Genomic DNA, 22,215 nt, shown 5'->3' with positions numbered 1-22,215 from the left:
ATAGGAAAACTGCGTGGAAAAAAACGACGAGATTCGCGGCGAGAAAAAGAGAACATGTTCTCATTTTTTAACCCACAGTTTTCCTGTCGGGAAAACTGCTAAGGAGCATACACACGGCCGGTTTTCCCGGCCAAAGGAAAACACGGCAGTTTTCCAGACGGGAAAAACGATCGTGTGTACTAGGCATTAGACTGAAGTGTTCAGACTCATTATACTAATTATAAATAAGCCTACCTACTTTACTATGATTAAAGAGTGAGGGCTAGCGGTGAGACGGCGAATAATCTTTTTTCCTTTTTTTTTTTTTTCTTTTTTTGTTGTCTCCCTACCCTGCGGGCACCGGAGGGAGAGGAGGTGAGAGGGGGGAGGCGCGCCCCCCCCTCCTAATTCTCACCTTTTTTTTTTTTTTTCTTTTTTTTTCCCCCTCCTCTTTTTCACAACACTAATTTGGATCACTAAAGAGGAGGAAATAATTAATCAATTAAGTCAACATAGGAGGATAAGTATAGAGGCTCCCCTTAAGGAATTTTATTTGGGAGTCATAAGAATGGGAACGGGGGTTTTAAAGGAAGGTTATAGTCACAAAAGAAAGATCACTAATAAGGGAAAGGAGAAGAACACACCCAATATTGTGGTTTTTTTTTTTTTTTTTTTTTTTATTTATGTATTTATTTTTTTTCCACTCCTTTTTTTTGAGGTGGTTATGAAACTTCTCCCCTTCGCATGGTAGGGGGGGGGGGGGGAGATAAGGTGATGGGGAGTTAAAGAGGCACGAAATAAAGAAAACAACTTATTTTTTTTTTCACTAAAGTCACGAAATTAAGGACTATTAAGCCCTGCACAAAATCCCTTTTGCCTTTTTTTTTTTTTTTTTATTATTAGGGTGGTATTGAGCTCCTCCTTTTTGTGCCGTAGGGAGGTCATAAGGTGATGGGGTTTAGGGGGTCACGTGGGAGGGGGGGGGGTCTCGTCTCTCCTTTCTCCTCCTCCTCTTTCTCTCTCTCCCTGGCGTCCCTCCCGCCTCTTGTAGGTGGGGAGTGGGACGGGGGATTGGAGGAGAGGGAGGGGGAGGCCTCATGGTGCCCATGGGGGGGATAAGGTAATGTAGGAAAGTATTTTTATTTGAATATGTACGGAGATATCCTTTTTTTTTTTTTTTTGTTTTGTTTTGTTTTGTTATTGTTATTTGTTTATTGTATGTGATGTAATTTGGAAAATAAAGAAAATGAGTAATTATAAAAAATAAAAAAAAGAGTGAGGGCTAGATTCACATAGAACCGCATATCTTTGCGGTGGCGTAACGTATCCGATTTACGTTACGCCTCCGCAACTTAGACGGGCAAGTGCTGTATTCTCAAAGCACTTGCTCCGTAAGTTGCGGCGGCGTAGCGTAAATCGGCCGGCGTAAGCCCGCCTAATTCAAATTTGGATCAGGGGGGCGTGTTTTATGTAAATGTACTGTGACCCGACGTGATTGACGTTTTTCCTGAACGGCGCATGCACCGTCCGTGGAATTTCGCAGTGTTCATTGCTCCAAAGTACGCCGCAAGGACGTCATTGGTTTCGACGTGAACGTAAATGACGTCCAGCCCCATTAACAGACGAGTTACGCAAACGACGTAACTTTTTCAAATTTCGACGTGGGAACGACGGCCATACTTAACATTGGTACGCCGCACTTACGCCACCATATAGCAGGGGTAACTATACGCCGGGAAAAGCCTAACGTAAACGGCGTAAATGTACTGCGTCGGCCGGGCGTACGTTCGGGAATTTGCGTATCTAGCTAATTTGCATACTCGACGCGGAATTCGATGGAAGCGCCACCTAGCGGCCAGCGTAAATATGCAGTTACGATACGACGGTGTAACACAGTTACGCCAGTCGGATCTACGGGAAATCAATGCGTAACTGATTCTAAGAACCAGGCGCATAGATACGACCGCGCAACTTAGAGATACGACGGCGTATCTGGAGATACGCCGTCGTATCTCGTTTGAGAATCTTGCCCTGAATATTCAGATTCCTGGAAAAGCCTGATTGTGACACGTTTTCTTCACATAGCATGCCAGTTATGTCTTATGTCGGAAAGAGTTGGTACTTGGTACTTATCCCACTGACATGTCTATCCTCAATAAAGCGAGGCAAAAGCTAATTGATTCTTGAAGTAAATCCTTCCACACGCAATGATGAATGGCACCGCTGGGTTGAGATGGCCACTTCACAATGAGATGTTCTGCTATACATTAGACAGGTTGAGAAGCTGTCATAGACAACGTCACGCAGACTGTAAGTCATATGTGACTCACCAACAAAACTGGGGACCACAAAGGATTTACAGAAGTGAAAGCAAAGAAAGCCACATCTACCAATCTAAGAAACTTGGCCTACTTGGCTGCCTACGCCTGGATTTTATAGAAGATCAGCGTGTTCCTGCCAGCAGGAGTCCTGTGTTGCATACCCCATAATCCACCTTACTGAATGACACAACAGCAGCCAGCCCCACACTTACTCAGTTTACAGCGCTGTACCTGCTATGAAAATCCCTGGTCATTATCAGCTCAATTGTAAGTAAAGAGCATGGCCTATTTAATGCATTTCAGTTTCAAAGACTTAAAAGATGTCTGATATCTGCTGAAAAAGAGTACTCACATATGCATCGGTTCTATTAAAGTGGTTCTAAAGGTTGTTTACCTTAATGCGTTCAATGCATTAAAGTGAAAAACCTATTGTGCTGCAGCCCCCCCATATACTTACCGGAGCCCGATATGACCCAGCAATGTGCATGAGAGCAGCAGCTCTTGCCGCTGGCTCCTTCCTCACTGGGCAGATTGGTAGCAGTGGGGACCATTGGCTCCCGCTGCTATAAATCAAATGCTGTGATGAGAAAGGGGGTGGCGGGGTCGAGTTGCCAGACTAACAGGACGACTTGGGAGAAAGCCTCCTTTGAAGCGGCTTTCCATGGGGGGCACTTGCCAAAGAGTAGGGGCCTGGAGCGCCGTGGGGGACCCCAGAAAAGGAGGATCGGGGCTGCTCTGTGCAAAACCACTGCACAGAGCAGGTTTGCTATTTTAATGAAAAAAAATAAACAAAGGTTTAATGTTACTTTACGTAAAAAGGCCCAGATTCTGAAAGAGCTTACGACGGCGCAACGCAAGTCCTAACCTGGGCCGTCGTATCAATGCGACTGATTCTTAGAATCAGTTACGCATAGATATCCATTAGATCCGACAGGCGTAAGGCTCTTACGCTGTCGGATCTTAAATGCAATTTTTTTTTGCCGCTAGGTGTCGCCTCCGTCGTTTTCACCGTCGAGTATGCAAATTAGCAAAATACGCAAATTCCCGAACGTACGCGGGGTCGACGCAGTGAAGTTACAACGTTTACGTTAGATTTGCGACGCGTAAAGTTGCCCCTGCTATATGAGGGGCAACCAATGTTAAGTATGGCCGTCGTTCCCTCGTCGAAATTTAAAAAGTTACGTTGTTTGCGTAAGTCGTCCGTGAATGGGGCTGGACGCCATTTACGTTCACGTCGAAACCAATGATGTCCTTTCGACGTCATTTGGAGCAATGCACCCTGGGATATTTTCCGGACGGCGCATGCGCAGTATGTTCGGCGCGGGAACGCGCCTAATTTAAATGCTCCACGCCCCCTACCCTGCTCATTTGAATTAGGCGGGCTTGCGCCGGGTTATTTACGCTACGCCGCCGCAACTTTACAGGCAAGTTCTTTGTGAATAAAGCACTTGCCTGTAAAACTTGCGGCGGCGTAACGTAAACCAGATACGTTACGCCCGCACAGTTTTACGCCCATGTACGAGAATCTGGGCCATAGTGTTTTAGTTAAAGCGGAGCTCCACCCTAAAGTGGAACTTCCGCTCATCGGAACCCTCCCCCCCTCCGGTGTCACATTCTGCACCTTTCAAGGGGGAGGGGGGTGCAGATACCTGTCTTAGACAGGTATTTGCACCCACTTCCGGGAGTCAACTCTGTGGGGACCTGCGGGTAGTGTGTCACCCCCCCCCCCCCATTGTGTTCTGGGAAACACACGGCTCCCAGAACACAGCGGGGACCAGTGAGCACGGCACAGCGCGACTCGCACATGCGCTGTAGGGAACGCAGGGCAGTGAAGCCGCAATGCTTCACTTCCTGGTTCCCTCACCGAGGATGGCGGTGGGGGCAGCCGAGTGACGAGCGATCTTCTGCTGCCGATGTCGCTTTACTCCAGGACAGGTAAGTGTCCATATAGTAAAAGTCAGCAGCTGCAGTATTTGTAGCTGCTGGCTTTTAATATTTTTTTTTACAGCGGAGCTCCGCTTTAATGCCTAGTACACACAATGAGAAAATCGGATGAAAAATACAGCTTTCAAAGCGATCGTACGATAATCTGATTGCTAGTATACAGCCTTTGAGAGCCGATCAGGACAGTTCATGTAAAATTATCCGAAGGGACAAACAAAAAAGTTTTCTTGCACAATAACAAAATGAACGATTTTTATTTATTCAGAAGAATATTCAACTGTTTGCCCAACAAATATCAGAAGACCAAGACCACGCATGCTTGGAAATGAAAGAATACAATACAATACAATACATCACTCTGAAGTTGTATTCTGTCATCCGGGAATTGTCGGAACTTTAGTAACCTATTGGTTTCCCGTATGAGACTAACATGCAAAAAAAAGGAACGATCATTCGCCAGATATTCTCATGGTGTGTATGAGGCTTTAGCCTATCAGCATTCAGAATACGGTATGTGCGCAGTATCATGAGCTCAGACATTTGTACAATCATTTGCAGCGTGATTACGCAGAGAAGCAGCAATGGCTCCAAACTCCCTGTAGCTATCGGATCGAAAGTCAGACTTTTCAAGGATCAATTCTACTTAGAAGTAACATTTGGGTTATATGTGGAATCTGATGAGTAAGTCACACGCTGACTTTTTGTACATCTCCATCCCACTCTGGGGGTTTTCCCTGTTAGATTCCCCACACTATAGAGAAATAACAGCCAACTAACAGGTTTTCTGGATTCTCACCCTTCCAATTGTGTTGTATATTGTGTGGGCACGCACATGCGTAGGTGTGAATGGGCCTATATTTTCTCTCACATTAAACTGCAGCATAATGATGTGAAAGAACGCAGATTCCATTTGTAATGCATGCTCATATAGTTAGATACATGAGGTTTTCTGCATGAAAATGCAAGCGTGAATAAGTCCTTAATGACTAAGTGAGGTAAAAAAAAAAAAAATGTATTATTTTTTTTTATTTTTTTTAAAGTGTCGCTTGCGCTGCCGGCTGTTAGTTGAAATTCAAAGTCCCTTGCCTTTCTCTTGTATTCCCCCACAACCATAATCATTTTCTGGTGCTGTGGGAGTTAATACCAGCTCTGGACCTGCCCACCAAGAGTGCCAATAGCAGCTTTACCATCAATGAAAAGTGCTCTGTGAATGGTGAGGTGAACCTTTTGTTCATTTTGCCCGTCCACCATTCATAGTTCACATTCAGCACTGTTATTAAGCCCGAGAGCATGGCTGTGGGGCCACGTAGGATGGCAGAGGCCTTCAGATTTCAACGAACTGACTAGCTAACAGCACAAGGGACACTTTGGGGGTTATTTACTAAAGGCAAATCCACTTTGCACTACAAGTGCAAACTACAAGTTCAAAGTGCACTTGAAATTGCACAGAAAGTGCACTTGGAAGTGCAGTCTCTGTAGATCCGAGGGGGACATGCAAGGAAAATAAAAAACAGCATTCTAGCTTGCACATGATTGGATAATAAAATCAGCAGAGCATCCCCACATTTCAGATCTACCCCTCAGATCTACAGCGACTGCACTTCCAAGTGCACTTTCATTGCAATTTCAAGTGAACTTTGCACTAGTAGTGGATTTGCCTTTCGTAAATAACCCCCTATGTATTGAACATAAGCACCATCCTTGGCGCTGATTAACAAAAAAAATAATAATAATTTAATCTTAGACTTTAAATGTATGTCTGGGCAAAGAAATTACAAAAAAACATTTAGAACTCCTCTCTATTAGCCATAAGGGGGTTATTTACGAAAGGCAAATACACTTTTCACTATAAGTGCAAACTACAAGTGCAAAGTGCAGTCGCTGTAAATCTGAGGGGTAGATCTGAAATGAGAGGAAGTAGAGGTCGACCGATATATCGGCCGTTTTAGAGAAATCGGCTAGTGGTGCAACGGATCACCGTTGATCCGTGATCCGAAGGATTGCCGCCGCGGCCATTGCATCAGGAAAGGCCGCTGCTTCGGCCTAGCTCCGGAGCCGTGGCCATCTTGGTACACCCAGCGCGGCGGCCCTCCTCTCTGTTTACACCCACAGAGGAGGAGGGGCTGCGCTCGTGGGACACACACACCGCTGCTCTCTGGTGTCTGTACTGAGGGAGGGGGGGGTGTCTGTACTGAGGAGGGGGGTGTGTCTGTACTGAGGAGGGGGGGTGGTCTGTACTGAGGAAGGGGGGGTCTGCACCGAGGGGGGGGTGTCTATACTGGAGGGAGAGGGGGTCTGTACTGAGGGGGGGTGACACAATTTTTTTTGCACCAGTGCCACCTGCCAGTGCCAATTAGTGCCACCTGCCATTCAGTGCCATCTGCCAATGCCACCGCCACCATCCAGTGCCAACTAAAGCCATCTAGTGCCACCTGACAATGCCATCCAGTGCCACCTGACAATGCCAATTAGTGCCACCTGCCAGTCAGTGCCAACCAGTGCCACCTGCCAATCAGTGCCATCTGCCAATCAGTGCCACCTGCCAGTGTCAATTAGTGCCACCTGCCAGTGCCAATTAGTGCTACCTGCCAATCAGTGCCACCTGTCAGTACCATCTTTCAGTGCCATCCAGTGCAACCTGCCAGTGCTAATAAGTGCCACCTGCCAATCAGTGCCATCTGCTAGTGCCATCCAGTGCAACCTGCCAATCAGTGCCACGAGCTAGTGCCACCTGCAAAAAAAAATAAAAAAATCGGCCTAAAATATTGGCCGCAAAAATCGGCATCATATATCGGCCCCCCCCAATTTCTAAATATCGGCATCGGACAGAGAAAAACCCATATCGGTCGACCTCTAAGAGGAAGCTCATCCAATCATGTGCAAGCTAAAATGCTGTTTTTTATTTTCCTTGCATGCCCCCTTTGGATCTACAGCGTCTGCACTTCCAAGTGCACTTTCAGTGCAATTTCAAGTGCACTTTGTACTTGTAGTTTGCACTTGTAGTACAAAGTGGATTTAGCTTTTGTAAATAACCCCCATTGTTTTTTTTTTTCTATTTTAGGACAGATCTACATCTATGTATTGTGATAACGCAATCATTAACACACGCATTACCACAATGCACATTACATTCGTTGGTGCATTGCGGTGTCATTCATTTTAGATAGCACCCCAATGCACTAAGGCAGGGGTCTCCAAACTTTCTAAACAAAGGGCTGGATTACTGTCCTCCAGACTTTAAGGGGGCCGGAATGTGGCCATCAGGAGTACAAAATCCCCCATAATTGGTTTCATTGGACCCCATCATTGGTGTCATTGGGAGAAATTCTGCCCCATCACTGGGAGGAATTCTGCCCCATCACTGGGAGGAATTCTGCCCTATCATTGGGAGGAATGCTGCCCCATAATTGGGAGGAATGGTGCCCCATAATTGGTGTCATTGGGAGGAATTCTGCCCCATCATTGGGGTCATTGGGAGGAATTCTGGCCCATCATTGGTGCCAATGAATAAAAAAGCACCCCAAGGGCCTGGATAAAATCAAGCAAAGGGCCACATCTGGCCCCCGGGCCGCAGTTTGGAGACCACTGCACTAAGGCAACACGAGTATTGCAACGCGCTGCATTGCATGCCAACACACCATTGTGCCAAAAAGTTTAGTGACACGTGCGATTCTTGGGACGTTTTGGTGCATCGAAAGCCCATTGATTACAATAGGCTTCCTTAATGCCACACACATTAACATGTGACATAGCGCACATTAACACACATGCACTAACACAATGAACAAATCTAAATGGACCCTTAAAATGTAACACTACCTTGAATTAATTACTGAATAAATATACATCTCCCTGTCAAATACCCCTGAAGAAAGGTGTTTAAACCAGAAACGCGTCGGGTAGACTGGAGACAGCATGAATATATTGTATGTAAATTCATCAACAATACGTATGTACAGTGAATCGTGTACTTTTATTATTTAAGTACAGACACTATGCTACATATGCATTTTTCTCTTTTAATATGTATCAAATAAAATACGTTTTTAATGAATGAATTTTGGTGACCTGGTTGCCTATAAAGTCCCGTGGGGGATACTTTGTTTTCTTCAATATAATTGGGATGTTGGCAACAAGACAAGGGGTCTTGTATAAGTAGAGATCTCTTTCTTTTAGTTTTCAGTCTTAGACCGGACAGGGGACAGATGCAGTGGCGGCTGGTGAAGTTTTAGGATGGGGGGGCGCAAGACCCCGCCCCTCCCACTTCTTGTAAACCACACCCCTTATATAATCCACCTACTTTGTCCCCTGTATTCCACTTTCTTCCACCCATAGTTTCAGGAGTATACAGCTCAGCATCAAAGGTGACCTTTGAGAAAGTCACATGACGAAACGCGTCAGTGACCGCTACGCAAGCACGTCCGTACGTACACACGCTCGCTCGCCAACCATCCCAGCTGCCAACGGCTGACACGAACGCCCTCGGAGGAGCCCATCGGCGGAGTCGGTAGCTATCGTTTGCAGCTCACACAGGACAGGCGGCCAGCTCAGCAAACCATTTTTTTGCTCATTGTTTGTTCATTTTGTTTTTTAACTTCTTGGGAGGGACCCAATTATCCCTGGGACCTGCCGTGGAGTTACCTCCACTATGATATATTAATATTTTTCTTTAAATAAAAAAAATTCTGGAGCATTTTTAAAAAAACATATTACGCTATGTGGATCTCCTTTCTTCCATTTTGAGTGACAAAATACATCATTGCCGCCCAAGACATACCCACCCCTTTTTAACATCTCTGAAAAGCGGCACGGAACACAGACATCGCTCAGGATACAACAGAGAGCACTGTGCAACAGAAGGGAGTAAGGTACCATCACCAACCGCCTGGGTACCGACATCTGGTGAGTGGGGTCTTAAGCGGGGGAGCACAACAGTCACCTATTATTGGACTGCAAGGGATCGGCACTTGAAGTCACATCTATAGTTGTCACATATTTACCAGGGATTGCATATGTGGTTTGAACTTTGACACAATTACCCCTATCAGGAACAGTGGAACCCATAGGGGCAGATCCACAAAAGGATTACGCCGGCGTATCTACGGATACGCCGGCGTAATTTTAAATTTCCCGTGTCGTATCTTTGTTTTCAATCCTCAAAACAAGATACGACGGCATCTGGGATCGATCCGACAGGCGTACGTCTTCGTACGTCTTCGGATCTAAGATGCAATTTTTCGGTGGCCGCTAGGTGGCATTCCCGTCGTAATCCGCGTTGAGTATGCAAATGAGCTATTTACGGCGATCCACGAACGTACCCTGGCCCGTCGCTTTTTTTTCCGTCGTTTGCGTTCGGCTTTTTCCGGCGTATAGTTAAAGCTGCTATACTGAGGCGTACTCAATGTTAAGTATAGCCGTCCTTCCCGCGTACAATTTCTTGAATTTTTTACGTCGTTTGCGTAAGTCGTTTGCGAATAGGAATTTGCGTAGAATGACGTCACCGTCGTAAGCATTGGCGGGTTCCGGTTTAATTTCGAGCATGCGCACTGGGATACCCCCAGGGACGGCGCATGCACAGTTAAAAAAGAACGTTGTTTACGCCGGGTCACGACGTATTAACATAAAACACGCCCCCATTACTCCTATTTGAATTCCTCGCCCTTACGCCGCAACAGATACACTACGCCGCCGTAACTTACGGCGCAAATTCGTTGAGGATTCGAAACAAAGCCAAGTAAGTTACAGCAGCGTAGTGTATCATATTGTTGTTACCACTGTGGACTCTAGAAGGGCGGATCCAGAGTCTAGTCTCGGGAGGGGCACTGCCAGAAAATAAGGTGTTGCTTACAGAACTCAATTAGGTGTCCGGTGTGTCCGCTGCAATGTTGCAGTACCGCTAAAAAATCAATGATCGCCGCCATTACTAGTAAAAAATATTTAAATATAAATGCCATAAATCTATCCCATAGTTTGTAGACGATTGTCAGGGACTGCAGACGTGGTACAAGAGATGGTCAGAGAATGCAGACGTGATACAAGAGATGGTCAGAGACTGCAGACAGGATACAAGAGATAATCAGAGACTGCAAACATAGTACAGGAGATGGTCAGAGACTGTAGACATGGTACAAGAGATGGTCAGAGACTGCAGACATGTACAAGGGATGGTCAGAGACTACAGACATGTACAAGGGATGGTCAGAGACTGCAGACATGGTACAAGAGATGGTCAGAGACTGCAGACATGGTACAAGGGATGGTCAGAGACTGCAGACGTGGTACACGAGATGGTCAGAGACTGCAGACATGGTACAAGAGATGGTCAGAGACTGCAGACATGGTACAAGGGATGGTCAGAGACTGGAGACATGGTACAAGAGATCAATGCAGCCTCACTGTACATATGAATGCAGCCCCACTGTATATATGAACGCAGCCCCACTTTTGTATATAAATGCAGCCCCACTTTTGAATATAAATGCAGCCCCACTTTTGTATATAAATGCAGTCCCACTTTTGTATATAAATGCAGTCCCACTTTTGTATATAAATGCAGTCCCACTTTTGTATATAAATGCAGTCCCACTTTTGTATATAAATGCAGTCCCACTTTTGTAAACAAAGTCAGTCCCACTTTTGTAAATAAATTCCGTCCCACTTTTGTAAATAAATTCTGTCCCACTTCTGTATATAAATGCAGTCCCACTTTTGTCTATTAATGCAGCTCCACTTTTGTCTATAAATGCAGCCCCACTTTTGTCTATTAATGCAGCCCCACTTTTGTCTATTAATGCAGCCCCACTTTGTATATGAATGCAGCACAACTGTGCATGGCACTCACCATGGCATTGCCTCGATCACACACAGCAGGTATCTCCTCTCCCGACATGTGTCATGGAACAAACAGGAGCTGTAGGTCTGTGTTTGGCAGGGCAGTGTGCTCTAGCAAGGTCCCTCCCTAGACAGGCTTGTGTGATAGACAAAACACTGATTCAATCAGTGTTCCATCTACTATCACACAAGCAGGTCTAGCACAGGCAGCACAGCCAAACACAGACCCAGCTCTCACACACACAGCAAGAGATGCCCGGTGTCATACACGCAGGAGAGAGGGGGAGCGCTGCAGTCAGCTACAGCTCAAAGCAGCCTCAGGACAGGCAGCCTACCGGGCTGGGCCAGTCCGGCCCTGGTGATGAGAGAGAGAGAGTGAGAGACTCGGCAGCAGTAGCTGCAGGCACCGCAAAGCAGTTTAAAAAAAAAAATCATAAAAAAAAGATTTTTTTTTTTTTTTTTTTAAAAGCCAATGTGAAATGATTGTCTTGGGGGGGGGGGGCAATTTCCCTGTTGCCCCCCCCCCCCTGGATCCACCATTGGGACTCTAGCACTCCTAGGTGGCAACTTTATCCTTTCACCCTTATTGGAGATTCTATATCTGGTTAATTGACTGATCTGATTAAGTCTAGTTTTTAGTTCTTCTTTTTATATATTTTTTGTCTATACCTCCTAACTGGTCTGCCACCACATATCAGACCTTGGGAATTTGGCAGGTTTGCTTTGGGTTGTCTGGCACCCCGGTTTTACTTTATCTGGTTATAGCCCTATTCAGCTAAACTTGCTGGTTTGCACAGTGTCCTGACCACACACCTGGTATCACTCTGCACACATCACTAATTACATTTTATATCACCTTACCATAATTTTGGGAACCAACGGAGGCCGTTGTCCTCACCCAGCCAGTTCTGATACACCATTCATGAAAGTTTTTTGCCATTTTCTGACATTATAATTCTGGTTATACTGGTGCACTTCAGGATCTGAGAGTTGAATGATAGTATTTAGCTTCTAGATACACTAGGAATTGAGTCACAGCGGTGTACACTTCAGTCACAGCTATATCCAGCATCTGCTGGCCTGCACAGGATCCTGACCATTATTGTTTTTTTCCTTTAAATATTCAATCACTTTTATATATTTTTCCTTTTTCTATTACACGTGATAATTGGATACCAACTTAGGCTGGAGGTCCAAGCTTAGCCATTCACCTGGCAGTTAGCTTTATTTGGTACCATCAACGGGGCAACCTACACACACCTTAATTTCTTCCAGTGTGTGATTCTAGGGTGTCCACAGATCATTGGACTTGGCCCTATTTTAGGTTACTGTAGAATAATTACATTAATTTGGATTTTTATACCAAGATCTTTGGTTTGGAGGTTGTCTTCCTTTAACTTTGGAGATTTACTTGGCCTAGCAAAAGACAGGTCTTGAAATAGGTTAGGCATGAATGAATGGATTTTGGCGCAGTTGTTCTACAGTGTCCAAGTTTGACATGGGTTCAAAAGGTCAGTAGGTTCACAGATAAGAATACACACAGAGTTCAGATGTCATAGAGCTGAAAACAGAAATACTGTCTTCACATGTTTTAAAGCTAAAGCTACTTTTTGATATTGTTGTTTAATTATTTAGAGTTTGTGTGAAGTGATGTGTGTGTATGTGATATATATATATATATATATAGTCATTCAATTATGAGTTGGATATGCATTTGTAAGTTTGGTATAGAACTTCTGTATCTATTGTAAGAATTTGGCATTTAACAGAAAGGTCTATGTTTTTTTATAGGAAACTGTTATGTTGCTGTCAATCAAATCAGCTTGAAAGATAGGTCAGCTCTCAGGAAGATGCAGATATGGGGATAAATAGTAATCTCTATTTCTGAAGTTTGACCATGACAGGATAATGGGTGGAGTTATGTGACTTCGCTTTAGTTTGAAACCATATTAAGCATCCATTCAAGAAAGGGCGTTACCATGTATTTAGCTGACATATAGTTTTGTATAGGATAAAAAGAGAACTGGCATATAGGCACTAGGGTGACCACATTTCCAAACTGCCATTCAGGGACACCCCCCCCCTTCCTAAAAAAATAAATAACTTTTTATAAAAAACAATTGTGACCCCCCCCATGGTTTTCCCCGGTTCATCCTGGGACCTGCAGTTCTTCACTTGTTGGGGGGGGGGGGGGTCGCATCTTCAGCTCTAAGGGGTTCATGGTGGGACCTGTAGTCCTTCACTTTTGGGGGTCACATTCCCCCCAAAAGTGAAGCACTACAAGTCCCAGCACGAACTCCTAATATCTAAAGATGTGCCCCCCCCCCCAATTTGAAGGACTACAACACCCAGCATGAAACTCCTGAGATCTAAGAGTGTGATCCCATAGATTTCACAGGTTTATGCTGGGACCTGTAGTTCTTCACTATTTGGGGGGCAGGGGGTCTCACATCTTCAGCTCTGGGGGGGTTCATGCTGGCACCTGTAGTCCTTAACTTTGGGGAGGTCACACCCCCCCCAAAGTAAAGGACTACAAATCCCAGCATGAACCGATATCTAAAGATGTGACCCCCATCCCCCCCAATTTTGAAACTCCCAGCATGAATCCATGAGATCTAAGGGTGTGACCCCATAGATTTCACAGATCTATGCTGGGACCTGTAGTTCACTAGTTTGGGGGGTGTCACATCTTAAGCTCTGAGGGGTTCATGCTGGGACCTGTGTCAGTTTCATTCCGGGACACTGTATTGTCCCAGAGTGAAGGTGCCCGGGACAGGCCTGCAGAATGCGGGACTGTCCTGGGCAATCCGGGACACGTGGTCACCCTAATAGGCACACACACACTTACACACTCATACACCATATGATTCTTTCTACACATACACTTAAAAAGGAATCTCACCAAGGACACTTTATTTACGTTAGGCCTACACAAAAGCTTACCTCACACCTAGCTGTTCTAAGCTGACACTTTTCACTACAGAAGCAAGACGTTCCTGTACTTTCTTTTAAGCTTATACCTAACTATCTTTTGTTTTTACTAGAACAAGCTGTATGAAGATTTGAACTTTGTGTGTATTTACAAGCTGATGCCAAGAGAGATACGAATAAACCTCATATTTTGAGTAAGCCTGGCTATTTGAACTTTTGAACGAAACGTCCTGAGAAAAGACGCTATTGACATAACACGTGTCAAAAGTCGCGCCTTTTACAGTTACCCAACACAGACCCATTATTACAGGATACCCATATTCTGTATATACAACCCTGGTTGGTTCTAGCAGCGCCACTACCCCTTTTTTGTTTATCATATACATACAATAAGGCTCTGAGGTGAATGGGTGTGGATTGCATGCACCTGAGCCCCAGGAGAAGATGGGGAACTACAAGTCCCAGCAGGTTATAATATAAGGCTCCGAGGTGGATGGGTGTCCAGACATCCATCCACCTCGGAGCTTTATATTATAACCTGCTGGGACTTATAGTTCTCCATCGTCTCCTGGCCCTCAGGTGCATATGCAATCCACCATCTTTGTCCAGTTTTTTTCACTGCTGTGACTTGTAGTCCCATAGATGGTGGATTGCATGCACCTAAGCCCCAGGAGAAGATGGGGAACTACAAGTCCCAGCAGGTTATAATATAAGGCTCCGAGGTGGATGGATGTCCGGACACCCATCCACCTAGGAGCCTTATATTATAACATGCTGGGACTTGTAGTTCCCCATCTTCTCCTGGGCTCAGGTGCATGCAATCCACACCCATCCACCTCAGAGCCTTATTGTATGTATAACCTGCTGGGACTTGTAGTTCTCCAATCTCCATCTTCTCCATGAGCCCCAGGAGAAGATGGAGAACTACAAGTCCCAGCAGTCTAACTACAATAACAGGCTCCGAGTTGGATGGGTGGGGATCAGGCAGTGCACCTGATTTTCATTCAATAATAAACGAGACGATGGGATGAGGCAATGGCATGGCTAACCTTCCCAGCTCCGCTCGGGCAGTGTAAACGACGGAGCTTTCCCACGTGACGCCACTTCCGGTTTGCACCTGTAAGATGAATCCCGGAAGTAACACAGCAATAGTAAGCTCCCGGCGCCCATAGTGGATACGGATGCACGGGAAGCTATTCAGCGCTGTGCAATGCGCCCATAAGGCGGGATAAAAGCCTGCAAATGAAGCGCCACGTCTGCAATCTAAAGATTGCATTGACGTGGAACTTCATAGGGCAATGGTGGCCGGCGCTCAGTCTAATTGTACTAAAGGAAATTTTTTTTTCTTAACCACTTAATCACCGCCCTATAGACGAAAGACGTCTACAAGGCGGTTCCTTAACTCTGGGAGGACGTCCATGGACGTCCTCCCAGAATCGCACTCCCGCGCGCCCCATGGGGCGCGCACACGGGAATGTCCGTGACCGCCGGGTCCTCCGGACCCGGCAGATCACGGATCGCGGTAAATCGCCACTGATGGCGGCGGTTTACCACGTGATCGCTCCGTCCAATGACGGAGTGATCACTTGTAAACAAACCGGCGTCATGTGATGACGCCGGTTCCTCCCTCCCCTCTCTGTACCAAACGGTACAGTGTGAGAGGAGAGGGGAGAGAGCGGATGCAGCACGAGTGCTGTGGGCTGGATCTGTGACAAATGCAGTCACAGATCCAGCCATCCATCCATCCCTACATGCTCAGCTATCCCTGCCCATACTGTGCAATACACAATACCCTGTACAATACTCTGCAATACCCCACAATACTCTGCAATACCCCACAATACTCTGCAATACCCCACAATACTCTGCAATACCCCACAATACTCTGCAATACCCCACAATACTCTGCAATACCCCACAACGTCGCCTATAGGGATTTTTAAGTAGCGAAGTTTGGCGCCATTCCACGAGCGTGTGCAATTTTGAAGGGTGACATGTTGGGTATCTATTTACTCGGCGTAACTTCATCTTTCACATTATGCAAAAGAATGAAGAAAAAAATACAAAATTTGCTAAATTTTATAACAGAAACAAAGAAAAATTCATTTTTTTTACAGAATTTTCAGTCTTTTTTCTCTTATAGCGCAAAAAATAAAAAACCAACGGTGATTAAATACCACCAAAAGAAAGCTCTATTTGTGTGAAAAAAAGGACGAAAATTTCATTTGGGTACAATGTTGTATGACTGAGTAATTGTCATTCAAATTGTGAGAGCACCGAAAGCTGAAAATTGGTCTGGTTATTAAGTGGGTTTACGTGCCTGGTGGTCAAGTGGTTAAAGGTGCCATTGAAAAAAAAAAAAAAAATTTGTGCCTACAGGAGGGGGGGCGGCGCCCGTGCGTCCCCTATGGGCGGGCCGCCACTGGACAGATGCATGATCGGACTGTTGGCGCATCCACTTAGGTGAGTATCATTTTTTTTATGAATCTCATACTTCTCTATTAAAATCAATGACAGGCTGATGGCTGCCTGGATCATTCCTGATCTTTAGGGTTCATCCAGACGGCAGATTAGTGCCATCCCACGTGCAGAGCCACTGGCAGATGCGAGCTGCGGACAGGCAGCCCATAGAAGTGGATGCATAGGTGGGGTGCCGGGTATGCCTGGGCATACCCCAATCAACCCTTGCACTAGCGCCATCCAGTTTATTATCCAGTGTACAGAAGAATGTGCGGCACACGGGCACAAGGGCGGGGGGGGGGGATCCACTGTGCCCTGTCACACACTACACACCCCGAGTAATCCATTGTGGGTTATTTACTAAAGGAAAACCCACTTTGCACTACAACTGCAAACTACAAGTGCAAAGTACACTTGAAATTGCACTGAAAGTGCACTTGGAAGTGCAGTCGCTGTAGATCTGAGGGGGACATGCAAGGAAAATAAAAAACAGCATTTTAGCTTGCACATGATTGGATAATAAAATCAGCAGAGCTTCCCCTCATTTCCGATCTACCCCTCAGATTTACAGCAAGTGCACTTTGCACCTGTAGTTTGCACTTGAAGTGCAAAGTGGATTTGCCTTTCTTGAATAACCCCCATTGTGTTAATCTGCAGCACTGAATCTGCTGCATCATCTCCCTATACACACACACACACGCATGTGTGTTTGAGTTTTGGGGTGCACACCCTAATGCAATAGGCTGCACACACCTATGAGTGAATGCATATGCAGCGCCAGGAACCGACACAATCCTATGTCAAAGTTTAACTTTCGGGCAGGATTTGTAAGCTGCAGTATAAGCTGAGGATTTGTACATTGCAATATATAACATTTTTGTTCCTAGGTTTTAAAGTTTTTAAAGTGTTACTAAACCCAAAACCGTAAAATCAGTCTGTTTTTGCAGTAAAGCATGCTTGTTATATTCACTGTGGAACCTAAGGGGTTAATTGTGTAAAAAGGCTGTTTGATCCTGTCTCCTCCCCTTCTTTTACTGTCCCCAATCCATCTCCTGATAGCACAGAGCCTTGGAGTCACTCTGCACATGCTCAGTTTGATGTGTAATGCTAGAGAGTTTTATTTTTGAGGGTGTATGTGATCAGCACAAGGCCAATCAGCACTGTCCAGACAGAGGGTTAGGGGTCCTGCATCCTCAAAGACAATCAGGGGAGAATGAAAACTCCTCCTACAAGCTTTAACCAGATACTGATAAAAGTCACAGGACTGCTATAACTGCTGATGAGAAAAAGTATTTAGCAGTTTATATTTACTAAAACCATTGCATTTCCATGTTCTGTGTACTGTGAGAGAACAGATATAATGAATGCAGGGTCCTGGGTTTAGTAACACTTTAAGATAGTTTGCTTGTTGAAATTAGCTGTGAAACAATGTGATTTCTATGTGTCAGATCCACCATAAACCTTCTTATCATTAGCCTGCCTGTGCCTGGAAGGAGGATATGGCCCTATATCCTGTGTTGTATTTACAATGTACTGGCATGTTCCTGTACTTGTGGGGATGTTTTCCTGACAGCTGTGCCATGTGCTTATTTATTCAGCGCTACCAGGAAGGTGTTTTACATCTTTCTCTCTTCTTTTCTTAAAAACAGCGGCGTGCAAGCAGAGATCCGCACAATCCCGATCGGGTGTGTAGCTGCAATATTAAATCGTGTTTTTTTACATGTCTTCACTTCATTTTCCCATGGGGAAAGCTAATCTCCAAAATGGAAACAAATGTCTTTTTAGAGACTTGTTGACAAATATTTTACATGTGTAACTGAAAGTAGCCATTTATTATTAAACAAGTGTGCAGAGTGACACAGGAGAGGTTGGGAGAGAACGTCAGTATTAGGGCTCATTCACACCACAATCAGATCTGTGCAGGATGGAGAGCTCTGTGATCACTTTCCTGATCTTATGTCCAGCCCATAGTACAGGGGCAGGTGCATGGACACTGGCACAAAACCTGTGCACCCAGGTCCGTGTACCCACCCCTGCGTACCTATGTGGATGAGTCTGTCCATTCCATAGTCATACCACTGTATGGGGTGGGGGCATACTTCCCTGACTACCACTGTATAAAGGGCATTCTTCACTGACTACCATTATAGGGGGGGGGGGATTATTCTCTGACTAACATTGTAGGGGGGCATACTTCCCTGACTACCACTGTATGAAGGGCATTCTTCATTGACTAGCATTATAGGGGGGGGGGGGGATTATTGTCTGACTACCATTGCAGGGGGGGGCAGTCTTCACTGACTACCATTATGGGGGGGGGGAATTATTCTCTGACTACCATTGTATGGTGGGCATTCTTCACCGACTACCATTGTATGGGGGCATTATTCCCTGACTACCATTGTATGGGGAGATTATTCACTGGCTACCACTGTATGGGGGCATTATTCCCTGACTACCACTGTATGGGGGGCATTATTCCCTGACTACCACTGTATGGGGGCATACTTGCCTGACTACACTTGTATGGGGGACATCATTCCCTCTCTGCCACTGTATGGGGGCATTATTCCCTCTCTGCCACTGTATGGGCATTATTCCCTGACTACCACTGTAAAAGGTAATTATTCCCTGATTACCACATTATGGGGGGCATTGTTCCCTGACTACCACTGTATGTGGGGCATTGTTCCCTGACTACCACTGTATGTGGGGCATTGTTCCCTGACTACCACTGTATGGGGGCATTGTTCCCTGACTACCACTGTATGTGGGGCATTGTTCCCTGACTACCACTGTATGTGGGGCATTGTTCCCTGACTACCACTGTATGGGGGCATTGTTCCCTGACTACCACTGTATGTGGGGCATTGTTCCCTGACTACCACTGTATGGGGGCATTGTTCCCTGACTACCACTGTATGGGGGCATTGTTCCCTGACCACCACTGTATGGGGGGCATTATTCCCTGACCACCACTGTATGGGGGGCATTATTCCCTGACCACCACTGTATGGGGGGCATTATTCCCTGACCACCACTGTATGGGGGGCATTATTCCCTGACCACCACTGTATGGGGGGCATTATTCCCATTGATGTCCCATTGATGTCCCTGAGACATCAACATCATTGTAAGGGTTCCCCATGGGGTAAAAAAGTTGGAGAAAGTCTACTCTATATTAAAATGTGTGAATGCCGGGTGAAATGTATGCCAAAAATACCCCTCCCCCATGAATATTCAAAATGTGCCATGCCTTGGTAGACACTGCAGATGGGAGAATGAGCAACCAATATTTACCAAGGAGTTCATTTCTCAGCCTTGGACCCACAAACATTCATTCCAAAAAGCTCCCCCCAACTTGTATATACAGCACTATCTATACCTCCTGTGCTCCCTCCATGCCCCCCGTGCCCCTTCCATGTTTCCCCTGTGCTTCCTCCATGCCCCCCCCCCCCTGTGCTCCCTCCATGCTCCCCCTGTGCCCATTCCATGCTCCCTCCATGCCCCCCCCCCCTATGGTGCACTCACGTCTCCAGCGCTCAGGGATGAGGTGCGTGTGCGGGTAGTACAGGTCCACTTCATGCTGAAGGACGTCCTCGAAGAACCTCTGTCGGTCCCGGAGGTGCTGAGTACCGGAGGTCTGACTCTGGTACAGGGGGTGTCCCTGGGGAGACAAGACAACATGACACCACCCGGATCACTCATCTCCGCCATACACAACTACAGGAAAAGTCCCCCCAAGTCAGCGGAGCCCGGTCCTCCCTGTGCAGCGGGACCATAGAGATCTATAGAGGCTTTACCTGTCTCGCTGTCATGTCTAGTCCAGGAGAAGGACGGTGGAGAGTCCAGCAGAGGCGCGGCGGTGTTGTGTAGTCCGGACAGGAGCACAGCACTCGTGTGTGATGAGAGGGGCGGGGCGGGGACACACACGTCTCATTACTCATCCTTAGAGAATGGAGTGTCAGTGCTGGACTGTACAGCCTGTCCTCTCTGCTGATCCCTCTGTTCATTCTTCCATGGAACTTGGTTTATATGTCTGGATATAGTGTGTATATAGTCTGTATACCCTCTACTCTCATCCTAGCAGGGAAGTATATACAAGGATGTCATTACACACAAGGATTGCATACATCCCAACTGATGTCCCCATTTCACATCTGATGGACATGTCTGTAGAAGTAAATATACAATGTAATCGCTGGGGGGGTATCAGCCAGTATATTCTGTACCCCAGACTATTTTTCATATTTCAGTGCTGCAATAGTTTGACTGACAACTACTCCATCATGCAACACTCTACCAAAAATAAAATACCTGAAAATGTGGGTTTGTTACATTTGCCTTCCATTTCTTTCGCTTTAAAAACAAATGACCCCACAATCATTGATGGTCAATGGAACGTTGGAGTGGAGTTCCACCCAAAATTGGAAGTTCTGCTTCAAGCGCTCCTCAACCCCTCCTATGCCACATTTGGCATGTCGTTTTTGGAGGGGAGTGGGTACCTAGTTTTGACAGGTACCCCGCTCCCACTTCCGCCACTAACTCAAGCGCAAGTTCTCCTCTCCCCCTCCCTCCCTGCAATCTTCTGGGACACGTCGCAGGTTCCAGTAGATTGCCCAGCCACTGAGGAGGCGCAGCGTGACTTGCGCAGTGCGCACCCAGCTGTGAAGCCGCAAGCTGTCACACCTGGGTGCCCACGCTTGTAATGCTGGCGCCAGGGAGAGGCGAGGGAGAGAACTGAGGATTCGGGCGGTCGCATCGCTGGATCCTGGAACAGGTGTGTGTTTTCTAGAAGTCGTCAGCTACATTTTTTGGAGCTGCTGAATATTAATAAACACAAAAACGAGTGGAACTCCTCTTTAAAGTGTTCCTAAACCCAGGACCCTGCATTCACTATATCTGGTCTCCCACAGTACACAGAACATGGAAATGTAATTATTTTAGTAAATACCTTTTCTCATCAGCAGTATATAGCAGTCTTGTGACTTCTATCAGTGAATGGTCAAAGCTTGTAGGTGGAGTTTTTATTCTACTCTGATTGTCCTATGAGACTGCATGACCCATGACCCTTTGTCTGGACAGTGCTGATTGGCCCTGTGCTGATCACATGCACCCTCCCAAGATATATAAAAAAAACTCTCCAGCAGTATACACCAAACTGAGCATGTGTAGCTTGTCCCCAAGGGTCTTTTCAATACGGAAATGGTTTGGGGTCTCTGGAAGAAGGGGAGGGTCAGAGAAGACAGGATCAAACAGCCCTTTTACACAATGCAGAGGATTAACCCCTTAGGTTCCACAGTGAGTATTACAAGCATGTTTTACTGCATATACAGACTAATTTTACTGTTGTGGGTTTAGTTACACTTTAAATCCCCCCCCTTTTTTTAAAAAAAAAAACAACTATCTTTGGTAGACAATAGCATTGTAACTCCACCCCCAACCCCCCCCCCCCCCAGAAAAAAACATAATCACTGGTGGTCAGTGGCACTTTAACACCCCCCCCCCCCACACACACACACACACCTGTTTGAAGAACAATCCCACAATAATTGGTTGGTGGTTAGTGAAATTTTAAACCAAACCTTTAAAATGAATCCCATGGTCATTAGTGGTTAGTGGCATTTTGAGCCTCCCTGCCCACCCTTATAAAGTAATCCCACAATCAGAGGTGGCCAATTTAATTTTAAACCTACCCCCCCAAAAACAAACCCACAGTCATTGGTGGCCGGTGGCACTTTAATCTCTC

General features: G+C 46.0%; 1 protein-coding gene across 1 annotated transcript in view; it reads right to left on the bottom strand.

Annotated features, from left to right (window-relative positions):
- LOC120936480 (dysbindin domain-containing protein 2-like) overlaps positions 1-20,469 on the bottom strand; it is a 29,610-nt gene extending 9,141 nt beyond the window's left edge. The window contains exons 1-2 of the mRNA XM_040348856.1: positions 20,270-20,469; positions 19,998-20,133 (exon numbers count right to left, since the gene is read on the bottom strand). Of these exons, the coding sequence (XP_040204790.1) occupies positions 19,998-20,133; positions 20,270-20,413 (280 nt within the window). The 5' untranslated portion in view covers positions 20,414-20,469. The remainder of the gene's footprint in view (positions 1-19,997; positions 20,134-20,269) is intronic.
- Between the last annotated feature and the right edge of the window lie 1,746 nt (positions 20,470-22,215).

This window comes from Rana temporaria, chromosome 4 (assembly GCF_905171775.1).
Source record: "Rana temporaria chromosome 4, aRanTem1.1, whole genome shotgun sequence".
Classification (NCBI taxonomy): Eukaryota; Metazoa; Chordata; class Amphibia; order Anura; family Ranidae; genus Rana; species Rana temporaria.
The sequence above is the reverse complement of the archived record's forward strand: the minus strand, read 5'-3'. Positions and strand labels throughout refer to the sequence as shown.